Source organism: Corythoichthys intestinalis, chromosome 19, assembly GCF_030265065.1.
Source record: "Corythoichthys intestinalis isolate RoL2023-P3 chromosome 19, ASM3026506v1, whole genome shotgun sequence".
Lineage (NCBI taxonomy): Eukaryota > Metazoa > Chordata > Actinopteri > Syngnathiformes > Syngnathidae > Corythoichthys > Corythoichthys intestinalis.
The window spans coordinates 37,549,111-37,563,829 of record NC_080413.1 but is presented as its reverse complement, the minus strand read 5'-3'; the positions used below and the strand labels follow the sequence as shown (position 1 = coordinate 37,563,829).

The following is a 14,719-nucleotide window of genomic DNA, read 5'->3' as shown; positions in this document are numbered from 1 at the left end:
CATATAGACATATTGTTCTATCAAACACAACAGGTCTTTGGGTTTAAAATACAGCAGTTTATTTTAAAGAGGGGTGCTAGAGCAGAAACTGCTTTTTCAGCCTTGTCTGTATTTTCCACCATAAATATATATAGCATCATATACATCATTTTAAAAATATACATACAGGGATCTGAGTCAATATTCAGAGAAAGATAATTCATTGACTGCTCACTTTTATTTAAAACTGTGAAGAATGGATAAATAAGCAATAAAATTGAATGCACTGTAACCAGCTTAAACAAGCTCAAAACCTCCAAAGGCTTTAGCTTAATGGCAAATTGCAAGCAACTATCAGGTGCATACCGCCACCTACTGTAGAAGAGTGTGCAGCACCCATCTGATGGCGCGCTGCTCAACCTGTTGGTTTTTATTGGCCAATATCTTATTTACCTGCCTAATCTCGCTTGTACTCATGTTGCTGCCTCTAGTGCTCAATTACGGTATAGTTGCACGGGGGTAACCGATTGTGCCAGAAGCATGAAAACAAAACTATCAATTCACGAAGAGAACAAATTAATGTAATGTGTAATGCGGGCGATAATTTGAAAAGTAGTAAAAAGTAAACATGCAGTAAAATGTAGTGAAGTAAAAGTACCATTTCCTATTTGTGCTCAAGTAAAGTACAGATAAACAGATAAACTTTGTAACATTTCACCTTTGAAAATGTTAAGATGTAAACAAATGTTGCGCCTCCTATTAGCAAGATCCATTTACCTGTACGTGCATTGTGAATTACAGTAGACGCATTAAGTCACATTCTATTCACAAACAAAGCAAATGCTCTTACTCACTTCTGAGGAAGATTTGAGCACGACTAATCTTGTGATGATCCTCGGTGAATATCTGAACTCTTGCCACAGAAGGCATGATGGACTTGCCTGTTTAGCTCGAGCGGCTGAATAAATTGAAAATTGGTTGACCTGTGACTTGTCTTACTCCATCTTTTTACTTCATTATCTTGCTGCGCCTGGTATAGCAAACTGTCAAATTTCACTACCTGCTCTACTACTACACTTCTATCACTGACCTCTTTCCACTTTCACACTTTAGCTTTCTGCCTAAAACCTATTTGATTTTCTTCCTTCTTCCAGTCTGTATGCACTCTTGTCCAGTGATGGTACAGTTTGTAGTCACCCACTTTGGTGTATTGATGTCTAAGACTTTATGCCCAGAAAAAAATATAGGCCAGACAGAAGGGGGAGTGGGATTCTACTAATATAAGTTTGCTCACATGCTATCATGATCCAAATTCTAAAAATGTTTACACCACACTCTCAAGCACATGACCTGTAAAATAAAACTAGTAGGCTGTTTCTATGCGCTTGAAGAGTCTTCTCTGGAAATCAAACACAAACATCTAACTCAGGTTTCACTCCTTCTCCACATTGATTGCTAAATGGAGTAGTGCTGTCAGGGACCATGAAGGTTCCCAAAATAAATGATGTTCTCAAGTTAGTAACTCATCAAATTTTGACTTGGAGACTAGGGGTGTGACAAAATATCGAAATGGTGATGTATGACGACACTTCGTATCCCAAAAGGTTATTGATATGGTCCTACCAAGAATCGATATATTATTTAAACTCATTTGCTCCCAAAAACGTATAAATATGTTCTATTTTTAATTGTTTCAGTGTCCCAAAGACGTATTTATACGTCTTTTACGTTTTTTGTTTGTTTGTTTTTTTTTAACAAGAGACATCTTTGGGTTCTGATTCAATTTAGTTCCAAAGCACAAAACTGAAAATCCATTTTAAAGCAATAAAACTGGCCACTGGAGGGCAGTAGCGCATTTGGTAAGACCCGCAACCCGATTCAACGGCAACGAACCGCCGGGAAGATGACCGAATGGCGTCCAGGATGCCAGGCAGCAGACGACCGAGAAGAACAACCTAGAGGATGCCCGGGATGCCAGGCGCTGGACGACCGAGCAGAACGACCGGGACCACCAGTAGAGCGGACGATGCCGCTGAGTCCGTGCTGCTCGCCGAGCAGACCCCGCAGAGACTCAAAAAAATCCATCTTTATGAGACAGGCGGCAATGAGGGAAAAGTTAACCCGGCTGTCGCGGCCACAACAGTGTCATCTCTCAGTTAGTTATGTGTAAATAAATAGTTTGCTATCAAAAGCTCTATTTGTCTTGTATCAAAAGCTCTATTTGTCTTGTTGTTTATGTTATTTTGTAAAACATTATTCAGATGTTTGGGATGTAACTAAAGCAAAAAATACCTGTGTTAAAATCAAAGTTATGTTTGAAATGTATGCTTTCACAAAAAGCTCAATTTCTCTGTTTTATAAGAAATTGGAAAACTGCTCAAACTAAGCTATTTTCTAATGCTTATTTCTAAAGAATGGAAAAAGATATGAACTTACTTTTTTTTCTGCTGAAAGAAGAGAGTCTAATTTTTCTTTTGGTGGGTTCCATGTTTATATAGCAATAGAACAGAATTTTCTGTGGGCCTTGCAAAATCAGTCAAAATCCAGTGAAACGGTCGGGAACGACAGGGGTTGCACCGGTGAAAATGTCTGGGAGTGAATGAGTTAAAAAGAAGTCACTATAGGAAAAAAAAAAACAACTTAATTTTCACTCGAATAGTGTCTATGTAAGCTCATTGCTTGCCGTTGACAGCTCTAGATGTCCAATTCATTTTAACGCTTAAAATGGATTGGACATCTAGCGCACTTAATGGCACTCACACACGACTATGGCTGCAGACATCGATTATTTTAGTAGTCGATTAATCTATCAAATAGTTAGTTCGAATATTAGTGTAATCGGATTAGGGAAATTTAATGCGCTGCAGATTCAATTTGAGGACATTTAAACAACGGCTTGCTAAGATTGCACTTTCAAAAGAGCATTAAAATACAAAATAAAATTTGCAAGTGTTTCTTCAAACTTTGCAGAAATGCACTTTCATTTAAAAAGAAATTAAAATACTGGAGCTTAGCCTCAAATGGTATTAAAAAAATATATTTTTTAAAGGATCTAAGTACAACAAACGATTTTGAATTGGCTAACTAGCTTAAATGCTATAAAATGCTAACTTTAGTTTTTAAAATGCTCTTAACAAGTTGTCCAAACACAAATTCGTCGGAAAAAAAACGGCTAAACATACCTATAGACTTAATAACGACTGCATAAAAAACAAACGAGCTCAAACAAAAACTTACCTTATGCTGGCCTTAACAGGGAGCAGCTGGATTCAGCCATGTTAAATGAGTTATGTCATATTCACTTCTGCCACAAGAGGGCAGTGTATCCACCCCAATCGATAAGACTAACTGCAAACACTTTCAAAACAAACCATTACAATGTTAGTCTAATTAAACGAATACTCGAAGCAGCAAAATTTGATTCGAAGCATTTTTCCAATCGAATTACTGGAATTAATCGATTAATCGTTGCGGCACTAAACACAACCACTTCCCAGTATTTACAGCTCAATTCCTGTTCATTTTTAAGGCAATTTACAGGTTATTCTTGTTCATGTTGAGTCACTTCCTATTCATTTGGTGACATTCTTGGGCCAAAATTAACAGGAAGCGACCCATAAATGCCCCAAAATCAATAGGAAGTGATGGGAAATCAACAGGGAATTATGCGAAATGACTCAAAATTAACTCATTGGCTGCCAATGACAACCATAGACATCCAATCCGTTTAAAGTGGGAGGGATTCGTTCATTCGCTGCCACCCTCCCAGTTCCAATGGATCGGATGACTACTCATGAGAAACTCATTTCAATTCAAAACTATTTATTAGTTGTACTGGAGCCTGTATTTGATGGGGCAAAACAGACAAATTAAAAATAGTCCTGGGGCATAATGAGTGATGAAACTGCTATGGCAGCATATAGATATGTTGTTCTATCTAACGCAACAATTCTTTTGGCTTAAAATACAGTAGCTTTTTCAGCCTTGTGTGTATTTTCCACCGTTTATTCTTGAGTCTATTTGGGTTTACATAATGGAGTAATGTCCTGTTGGTTGAACGGTGCATTTGGGGGCAGAGCATGCAGTTCTTTCAAGTGTAAAGCGGGACTACGATATCATTAACATCAGCAACATTTTCATTTAGACGATAACGGTTGTGTTGGAGTGGATTGTCCTTTGATCAAAGGGTTGTTACTTCAGCCTGCGCACATTGTTACTGTATTTCTGGGCAAGACACCGTTACCGTCGTTACCCCTCGGCTCTGTGTGTATATAAGCTCCCAGTTTCTTTTCACTCCTTGTTGCGTCATTGTCAATGTCATAGGCAAAGTCCTGTCCAAGCCCTCGTGTAGTAGTCTCTCCGATAAAGTAAGTTTTGTTTGAACCTTGCCTTTTTGATCCTCAGTACTTTTGGTTGTTCCTTGTGTTTTTGTTAGTTATTATTAAACCGTTTTTTGAGATCACCGCCACCTGCCTGGCTGCTTTTGTTTCCCTGCATTTGGGTCCACACAACCTGCCTGCCTGCGTTTTCCTGACAAGATAAGCCGCACTGGACTATAAGCCGCAGCTGTCCTCATTGTATTAAGGGATATTTACACCAAAAGATATCAACCAGGAACACTTTATCTGACAGCAGCATCATACGACTGTCATAAGACCAAATGAACCACCATGAAGCTTTGACCCATTAGGCAAGAAGCTTCATTTGGCCATCACTGCTCCCTTGGGAGAGACAGACAACCTCAGCTGCCACCTGCTGTCAATATTGTCGTCATCCAACATGCCTCCTAGCATGCATTGCATCAGTACAGATGTAAATAACAATCAAAATTCATGTTGAATGGACGTAAAAGATCCAAGCTGGACATAAATGGAGATAGTTTACACAATTTGCCGGATGACACTTAATGGCATCTGTCATAAGCATTCAGTAATGCCCATGATAGTGTCATGTCATGATTATGACGGTCTTATGACAGTCTTATGACGCCGCTTTCAAACGAAGTGTTGCCTATTACCCAATTAAATCAACAAATAAGCCACAGGATTCAAAATGAAGGAACAAAGTAGCCTCTTATGGTCTGAAAATTACGTTACCATTCCACTTTTACTTTGGGTAATTTTTTTCTTAGATATTGGTACTTTTACTAAAGTAATTTTTTGCACCATTATCTGTAATTTTACTTAAGTTAAAACCAAGTATTTCTTCCACCAGTGCTGTCCAATGCATTTGAGTTGCATGCACAAAAACACTCCGTAGAGCAGCATAACAACGCAAAACAATGAGGTATGACTTTGAGGTTAATTAGAAGATAGGATTATTAGCGGATGAGAGACGAGCATTGATGAGCATTGTAAAGAGGAGAGGCCACGGGGCACAGTGGGTCGTGTGGAGCAATTTTTGCCGCTGTAATTACCGTATATACTCTGCTTGGGATTTGTTGGATTATAGGTAAAAAAACAGAATAGCTTCAAATGTATTAGCAGATGATCAATCTGTGTTGAAAGCAAGGCACAAGGACACATTTAACGATCCGCAATGATCCATATTACAAGGTCAAGGTCCCTTAACTCTTTATCCATTTCTGCATGCCAACACATGCACATTCAGGTATGCCGCCAGAGGATGAGACGATGTAATGAGTGCATGAGTCATAAAGCAAGGCTAATGTGTATCACCAAGGTCACAGCCAGGGAATATTTGTAACATAATTTAGCACAACTATGAATACCACAGTGCTCCAAATGTGCGATGCCTGATCAGCAGGCTCTCACCATGAGGTCATCCCTGTTTGGGAATATTTTTAAACACTAGATATGATATTACAGTGGTTTCACAGTCCAATTGACTGACATAGCCAGTCTTTTATGAACAATTTATCTTGTTAGGACTCTGAACATTTATCACTTTGTCTAGCATGCTAGCAATTAATTATAGACACTTTAAACAGCACTGGCACAGCACATTCAGAATGTTGTCGAGTTTTTAGTCTGAAGTACTGGACACCCTAATACCGCATATGTTCTAAATCCACCTGTGATCTTTACAATAACAGACATCCCAAATTCCAAAAACTCATTTCAGAGAGATTCAACAATTGGACCCCCCACTATCCATCGCAACAAATTACCCCCACTGTGCCTCATACATACAAACTTCTGCTATTAATTTCCTTTTTTTGTAGAATACTTCCATACAATGAATGTGCTGCCTTTGCTGCATCAATGTTGTTTGTGCAAATTGCCTAAGTACAGTGCCTTGCAAAAGTGTTCGGCCCCCTTGAACCTTGCAACCTTTCGCCACATTTCAGGCTTCAAACATAAAGATATAAAATTTTAATTTTTTTGTCAAGAATCAACAACAAGTGGGACACAATCGTGAAGTGGAACAAAATTTATTGGATAATTTAAACTTTTTTAACAAATAAAAAACTGAAAAGTGGGGCGTGCAATATTATTCGGCCCCCTTGCGTTAATACTTTGTAGCGCCACCTTTTGCTCCAATTACAGCTGCAAGTCGCTTGGGGTATGTTTCTATCAGTTTTGCACATCGAGAGACTGACATTCTTGCCCATTCTTCCTTGCAAAACAGCTCGAGCTCAGTGAGGTTCGATGGAGAGTGTTTGTGAACAGCAGTCTTCAGCTCTTTCCACAGATTCTCGATTGGATTCAGGTCTGGACTTTGACTCGGCCATTCTAACACCTGGATACGTTTATTTTTGAACCATTCCATTGTAGATTTGGCTTTATGTTTTGGATCATTGTCCTGTTGGAAGATAAATCTCCGTCCCAGTCTAAGGTCTTGTGCAGATACCAACAGGTTTTCTTCCAGAATGTTCCTGTATTTGGCTGCATCCATCTTCCCGTCAATTTTAACCATCTTCCCTGTCCCTGCTGAAGAAAAGCAGGCCCAAACCATGATGCTGCCACCACCATGTTTGACAGTGGGGATGGTGTGTTCAGGGTGATGAGCTGTGTTGCTTTTACGCCAAACATATCGTTTTGCATTGTGGCCAAAAAGTTCAATTTTGGTTTCATCTGACCAGAGCACCTTCTTCCACATGTTTGGTGTGTCTCCCAGGTGGCTTGTGGCAAACTTTAAACGAGACTTTTTATGGATATCTTTGAGAAATGGCTTTCTTCTTGCCACTCTTCCATAAAGGCCAGATTTGTGCAGTGTACGACTGATTGTTGTCCTATGGACAGACTCTCCCACCTCAGCTGTAGATCTCTGCAGTTCATCCAGAGTGATCATGGGCCTCTTGGCTGCATCTCTGATCAGTTTTCTCCTTGTTTGAGAAGAAAGTTTGTAAGGACGGCTGGCTTGATGGCTTGCACAGTGCTCCTTGAGATGTTTAAAGCTTGGGAAATCTTTTTGTATCCAAATCCGGCTTTAAACTTCTCCACAACAGTATCTCGGACCTGCCTGGTGTGTTCCTTGGTTTTCATAATGCTCTCTGCACTTTAAACAGAACCCTGAGACCATCGCAGAGCAGGTGCATTTATACGGAGACTTGATTACACATAGGTGGATTCTATTTATCATCATCGGTCATTTAGGACAACATTGGATCATTCAGAGATCCTCACTGAACTTCTGGAGTGAGTTTGCTGCACTGAAAGTAAAGGGGCCGAATAATATTGCACGCCCCACTTTTCAGTTTTTTATTTGTTAAAAAAGTTTAAATTATCCAATAAATGTTGTTCCACTTCACGATTGTGTCCCACTTGTTGTTGATTCTTGACAAAAAAATTAAATTTCATATCTTTATGTTTGAAGCCTGAAATGTGGCGAAAGGTTGCAAGATTCAAGGGGGCCGAATACTTTTGCAAGGCACTGTATGTTATTGACGATGAATCGAAGCCATGCATTAACCTTCGCAGAGACTTGGAAAAGTGTGGACTAATTGACAAATTGGTTCAATCCCTACTTTGTACTGAATTCTATCCTAGAAAAAGCAAAAAACGATTACACAATCACTGGCCAATTATAAACGCTATGCTTGGAAACAATCGGAACAAATTTCACCCAACATCGAACAAGCAAACTAATATACAGTTGACGCACATGCGTGCACAATGGGGACGCTACCTGTCTCCTGGGAGTTCAACACTTCCAGGGCATGCATCATGGCACTGGCAAACACGTTGGCATCCTCCTTGCTGCCAAAATTCAGGCCGTAGACCTGCCGAGCATCTCGCCACTGGTGGAAGGTCTGTGTGGCTTGGTTGTACTTCAACCCCTTAGGAATGGCACAGTTTATCACCACCTGGAGAGGGTAGGAGATAACAGAAAGAAACCTTTTACATCAGATTGGATCTTCATTTAAGTCAGTTAGAGTGAACTGTCTTCATGTGAAAGGGTTGCTCAAAGTATTTAAGTATGCAAATGGAGAATTTCTTAGACCTCTGATAATACAAGAATTAATTAGCAATGTAATGAGGTGCACCGAGGCTTTGAAACGTGTGTGGACTAATGAACAGGGTTGTTAATCTTGCTTTTAAAGAGTAATTACTCAGTTACCTCAATATAAGAGTAATGAGTTACTCAGCAAAGTAAATGACGTTACTTTTCATGTTCCATACATTATTACATTAGGCATTATATAACATCTTTCACATCACAGATGTTTATTAACTGATTGAATAATAAAAACAATAAACACAGTATTTTAGAACATTTGGTATTTATTTGGATTAAATACACTGCTGGCCAAAAGTATTGGCACCCCTGCAATTCTGTCAGATAATGCTCCATTTCTCCCAGAAAATGGTTGTAATTACAAATGATTTGGTAGTATTATCTTCATTTATTTTTCTTGCAATGAAAAAACACAAACGAGAATGAAAATGATCATTTTACACAAAACTCCAAAAATCCTCAGCCTAATACTTGGTAACACAACCTTTAGACAAAATAACTGCAAACAACCGCTTCCGGTATCCATCAATGAGTTTTTTACAATGCTCTGCTGGAATTTTAGACCATTCTTCTTTGGCCATCTGCTGCAGGTCTCTGAGATTTGAACGGTGCCTTCTCCAAACTGCCTTTTTCAGATCTCTCCACAGTAGAGATCGGGATGCCGATTGATCGGGTCCGATCACGTCATTTTCAAAGTATCGGAATCGGCAAAAAAATATCGGCCATGCCTTTTTTTAATATATATATTTTTTAATTAAATCGTTTTCTAAATGTATTTAACGTTACAGACATAATAAATTACACACATCCAGAGTCTTTAGTTTAGGCTTAAGGTTCCGATAACGGCGGTAATTAATTCTTTTAAAATGTATCACGTTAAATATTTAACGCAATTAATGCATGTGTTGCACGACCCACTCACGCATTGTCGCGCTCAATCTGTAATGGCGCCGTTTTACTCATTTAGAGAGATAAAAGGCGTAGAGTAGAGTGCATTTTGGCAACCTTTGGAGCCTTATTTTAATAGGCTAAACCTTACAATCCCTCTTCCTGAGATTAGAAATACCATGGGAAGCATTGTGGGGAAGCAAGGTAGCAATTGATCTTTTTCTTAACACCTTATGTTATTTCCCAACGCAGAGAAGATATATCCATTGGTAGCATGACACACAGTCATGGGTCCACTTCCCATCATGCATTTGGGTTGAATGGCTGCAGTATCATTTACTGAAAGCTCAACATATACACTAGATGGCAATATTTAGTAACAATATACAAAGTCACAAGTCTTTCTATCCGTGGATCCCTCTCACAGAAAGAATGTTAATAATGTAAATGCCATCTTGAGGGTTTCTTGTCATAAACAAATACATTACTTATGTACTGTATGTTGAATGTATATATTCGTCCGAGTTTTATTCATTTTTTTCTTAATGCATTGCCAAAATGTATATGATCGGGAAAAATTATCGGGAATGATTTAAATTGAATTGGAAGCAAAAAAAAGCAATCGGATCGGGAAATTTCGGGATTGGCAGATACTCAAACTAAAACGATCAGGATCGGATCGGGAGCAAAAAAAAACATGATCGGAACAACCCTACTCCACAGGTGTTCTATGGGATTCAGGTCTGAGCTAATTGCTAGCCTCTTTAGAAGTCTCCAATGTTTTCTCTCAAACCATTTTCTAGTGCTTTTTGAAGTGTGTTTTGGGTCATTGTCCTACTGATAGACCCATGACATCTAAGGGTGACCCAGCTTTCTCACACTGGGCCCTACATTACGCTGAAAATTTGTTGGTAGTCTTCAGACTTTATAATGCCATGCACACGGTCAAGCAGTCCAGTGCCAGAGGCAGCAATGCACCCCAAAACATCAGGGAACCTCCACCATGTTTGACTGTGAGGACCATGTTCTTTTCTTTGAAGGCCTCGTTTTTTTTTTCCTGTAAACCCTATGTTGATGCCTTTTCCCCAAAGGCTCTACTTTTGTCTCATCTGACCAGAGAACATTCAAAGCGTTTTTGGCTTTCTCAGGTAAGTTTTGGCAAACTGAAGCCTGGCTTTTTTATGTCTCTGGGTCAGAAGTGGGGTCTTCCTGGGTATCCTACAATAGAGCCCCTCTCGTTCAGACGCCGACGGATAGTATGGATTGACACTGTTGTACTCTCTGCCTGCAGGACAGCTTGAACTGTTTGGGATGTTAGTCGAGGTTCTTTATCCACCATCTGCACAATTTTACGTTGAAATCTCTCGTTAACTTTTCTTTTAAGTCCACATCTAGAGAGGTTAGCCACAGTGCCATGGGCTTTACACTCATTGATGACACTGCGCACGGTAGACACAGGAACATTCAGGTGCTTGGAGATGGACTCGTAGCCTTGAGATTGCCCATGCTTCCTCAAAATTTTGCTCCTCAAGTCCTCACACAGTTCTTTGGTCTTCTTTCTTTTCTCCATGCTCAATGTGGTACAGAAAAAGACACAGGATAGATGTTGAGTCAACTTTAATCCATTTTCACTGGCTGCAAGTGTGATTTAGTTGTTGCCACCACCTGTTATGTGCCACAGGTAAGTAACAGGTGCTGTTAATTACACAAATTAGAGAAACATCACATGATTTTTCATAGGGTGCCAATACTTTTGTCCGGCCCATTTTTGGAGTTTTGTGTAAAATGATAATGATTTTTTCCCCCATTCTCTTTTGTGTTTTTTTTTTATTGGAAGCGAAATAAATGAAACCAAAGCATTTGTAATTGCAATCATTTTCTGGGAGAAATTGAGCATTTTCTGACAGAATTGCAGCGGTGCCAATACTTTTAGCCAGCATGGTAACATCTTTCACATCAAAGATGTTTATACCAACTGATGGACGAATAAAACAATAAACACAGTATTTTAGAACATTTTGTATTTATTTGGATCAAATATATCAGTCTGTTAGGACAACACAAATGTAAACCGACCATTAACTAGTGCAAATCTCAAACTCAATGTTAGGCCTTCAGCACAATAAGAAGAACACTATCCTTAAATATTCCGTAAAGTAACAATATTGAATATTAAAGATGTCCCAATCGATCGGCATCCGATCACGTCATTTTCAAAGTATCAGAATCGGCAAAAAAATATCGGACATGCCTTTTTTTAATATACAGGTAAATATATTTTTTAATTAAATCGTTACAGACAAAATGTCTTACACTCATCCAGAGTCTTTAGTTTTGGCTTAAAGTAGGGCTATCAAATTTATCGCGTTAACGGCGGTAAATTTTTTAAAAAATTAATCACGTTAAAATATTTAACGCAATTAGCGCATGCGTTGCACGACCCACTCACGCATTGTCGCATTCAATCTATAATGGCGCCGTTTTACCTATATAAAGAGCTAAAAGGCAGCGTGAAATGAATAGAGTAAATTTTGGCAGTTTTTGGAGCCTTTTTTTAATTGGTTAAAGCCTAACATTCCCTCTCTCAACAATTTGAAATATCGTGGGAAGCAATGTGGGGAAGCAAGGTAGTAGTTGATCTTTTTCTTAACACCCTATGTTATTTTCCAACGCAGAGAAGATATATCAATTGGTGCCACTACGCACAGTCATGGTTGCACTTCCCATCATGCATTTGGGCAGAACAGTTAAATGACTACAGTATCATTTACTGAAAGCTCAACAAATACACTAGATGGCAATATTTAGTCACAATATACAAAGTCACATTTATCCTTTAAGAACTACAAGTCTTTCTATCCGTGGATCCCTCTCACAGAAAGAATGTTAATAATGTAAATGCCATCTTGAGGATTTATTGTCATAATAAACAAATACAGTACTTATGTACTGTATGTTGAATGTATATATTCGTCCGAGTTTTATTCATTTTTTTCTTAATGCATTGCCAAAATGTATTTGATTGGGAAAAATTATCGGGAATGACTGGAATTGAATCGGGAGCAAAAAAAAACAAAAAACAATCGGATCAGGAAATATCGGGATCGGCAGATACTCAAACTAAAACGATCGGGATTGGATCGGAGCAAAAAAAAAACATGATCAGAACAACCCTATTAAATATTGAAAATAATTCAAGTACATAAAAAAAAAAACAATACCCCAAAAGGTAAACTTAGGTAAAAGGACTCATTCTTGCCTTTAATTTCAATGAGCGAGAAGCACTTCTGTTGATTTGGTCTCCCCGTTAAATTGATATTAAAAATGCTAATCAGAGTAGAATATTATTCAAAGTAATTTATAAGCCTGCTAAAATATGCTACTTCTAGTCACAGTCTTATTTAAAGGACGTTATAAGCCTATGCTACTGGAATATTACAGTATTTACAAGACGTTATATGCCTGATAAACTGTCCAACCGCTCTACCAATAATCTTAGTGTTTCGAAAGTGGTAGTATCTAATAAAGTATCTAATATAAACGTGTCAAAACACAAGGTAGATTTGTTCGACGGAACAGCTTGCATCGATAGTCCCCGCCGTTGAGTTAAGCTGCTGTCAACAACGGGCAAGGCAAAGCAAGGCAAGGCAAATATATTTGTATAGCACAATTCAAATTGCTTTACATCACATGAAGGTCTACAAGCACAAATAAAATGATTCGTAAAAATCACATTAAATCGAGAAGAAAGTTAAAAACAAAGTCCCGCGCGGCATTTCCATTCGTCTGCAGGACTAACACATGTCAAATGGGATTCATGCATGACTAGGTGCAATTAGTCACACTCAAGTAGAAAAACTCAGTTTCAGGATAAGTGATCAGGCGGCATTGAATAGGATGCCAACATACTCACACTCACAAAGGATTCACACAAATATTGGGTTCCACACCTCACATGGCTGATTTGTGTACACTCCACCCCTCCCAATTACTTATCTTTCATGTGATTGCTTCAGGAAATGTTTCAGAGATTGGTGCACGGTTTCACAGCTAGTAACTTAAGCCCCTTTCAGACATACTAGTACAGTGGTACCTCTACATACGATCACTTCGACACACGATCTTTTCGACATCCGACGTAAAATTTGAGCCGCCATTTGTTTCTACATCCGACAAGTTGCTCGAAATACGACGACATGACAGCACTGCAAACGAACGCACGGTGGATTTTCTTGTGTGAGAAATCAACACAGTTTTCAAAAAAAGTTGATACAGTTGGAGAAACAAGGAAAAAAGTGATGCTTACCTTTGAAATGAAGATGCAAGTTATAGAAAAATATGAGCTTGGGGTGCGCGTCCCTGAACTGGCTCAACAATACAGCTCCATGGTCCTCTTCCGACCACCGTTCACCACTATTTATAAGTTAAGGTGACAATTATTATTGTGGTAAAATTGCCAAGGAAATCGCCAGCTTCGTCACGTTTTTATCATTTATTTAAGAACTTATCCAACACAAAACGCCCATTGTCTTAAGCAGTTGACTGCTCTCAAGAAAACGAAAGTATTATCTCTACCGCACCGACCTATCTCACTGAGACGTCAGCTTCGCGGTGCGTTCAGGGACAGTAAAAAGTGTCCGCCATATTAGAATCCGATTCGTTACATTATTTACAGGAATAATTATTAATTATTCTTCTTATTATTATATTATTCTGAATTATTTATTTATAACGTATTTGTTTTTCTATGTTTAATTGTCATTTGTAACAGTGCCAGCAATATTTATTAAGAATTTAGTGTATGTTTTTAGGCTTTGGAACGAATTAATGGAATTATAATGTATTCCTATGGGAAAATCCTGCTCGACATACGACCATTTCGACTTACAAACAAGGTCCTGGAACGAATTAAATTCGTATGTAGAGGTACCACTGTATATCCCACTACATTCATGTGTAAGGTGACGCAGGATGCAATTCAGTATTCTTTCTCCTCCAAACATGAGAACCTGTGTTTCTACCAAAAAGTTCTATTTTGGTTTCATCTGACCATAACACATTCTCCCAGTCCTCTTCTGGATCATCCAAATGCTTTCTAGCGAAACGCAGACGGGCCTGGACATGTACTGGCTTCAGCAGGGGGACACGTCAGGCAGTGCAGGATTTGAGTCCCTGGGGGCGCATTGTGTTACTCATAGTAGCCTTTGTTACTGTGGTCCCAGCTCTCTGTAGGTCATTCACTAGGTCCCCACGTGTGGTTCAGGGATTTTTGCTCGCCGTTCTTGTTATCATTTTGACACCACGGGGTGAGATCTTGCATGGAGCCCCGGATCGAGGGAGATTATCAGTGGTCTTGTATGTCTTCCATTTTCTAATAATTGCTCCCACAGTTGATTTCTTTACACCAAGCGTTTTACCTGTTGCAGATTCA

General features: G+C 38.9%; 1 protein-coding gene across 7 annotated transcripts in view; it reads right to left on the bottom strand.

Moving 5' to 3' along the window:
- Window positions 1-14,719, bottom strand: part of LOC130907543 (protein enabled homolog) — a 270,375-nt gene that overhangs the window by 127,705 nt on the left and 127,951 nt on the right. For all 7 annotated transcript variants that reach the window (XM_057822770.1, XM_057822769.1, XM_057822768.1 and 4 more), the window contains one exon: window positions 8,071-8,248. In XM_057822770.1, coding sequence (XP_057678753.1) covers window positions 8,071-8,248 — 178 coding nt within the window. The remainder of the gene's footprint in view (window positions 1-8,070; window positions 8,249-14,719) is intronic.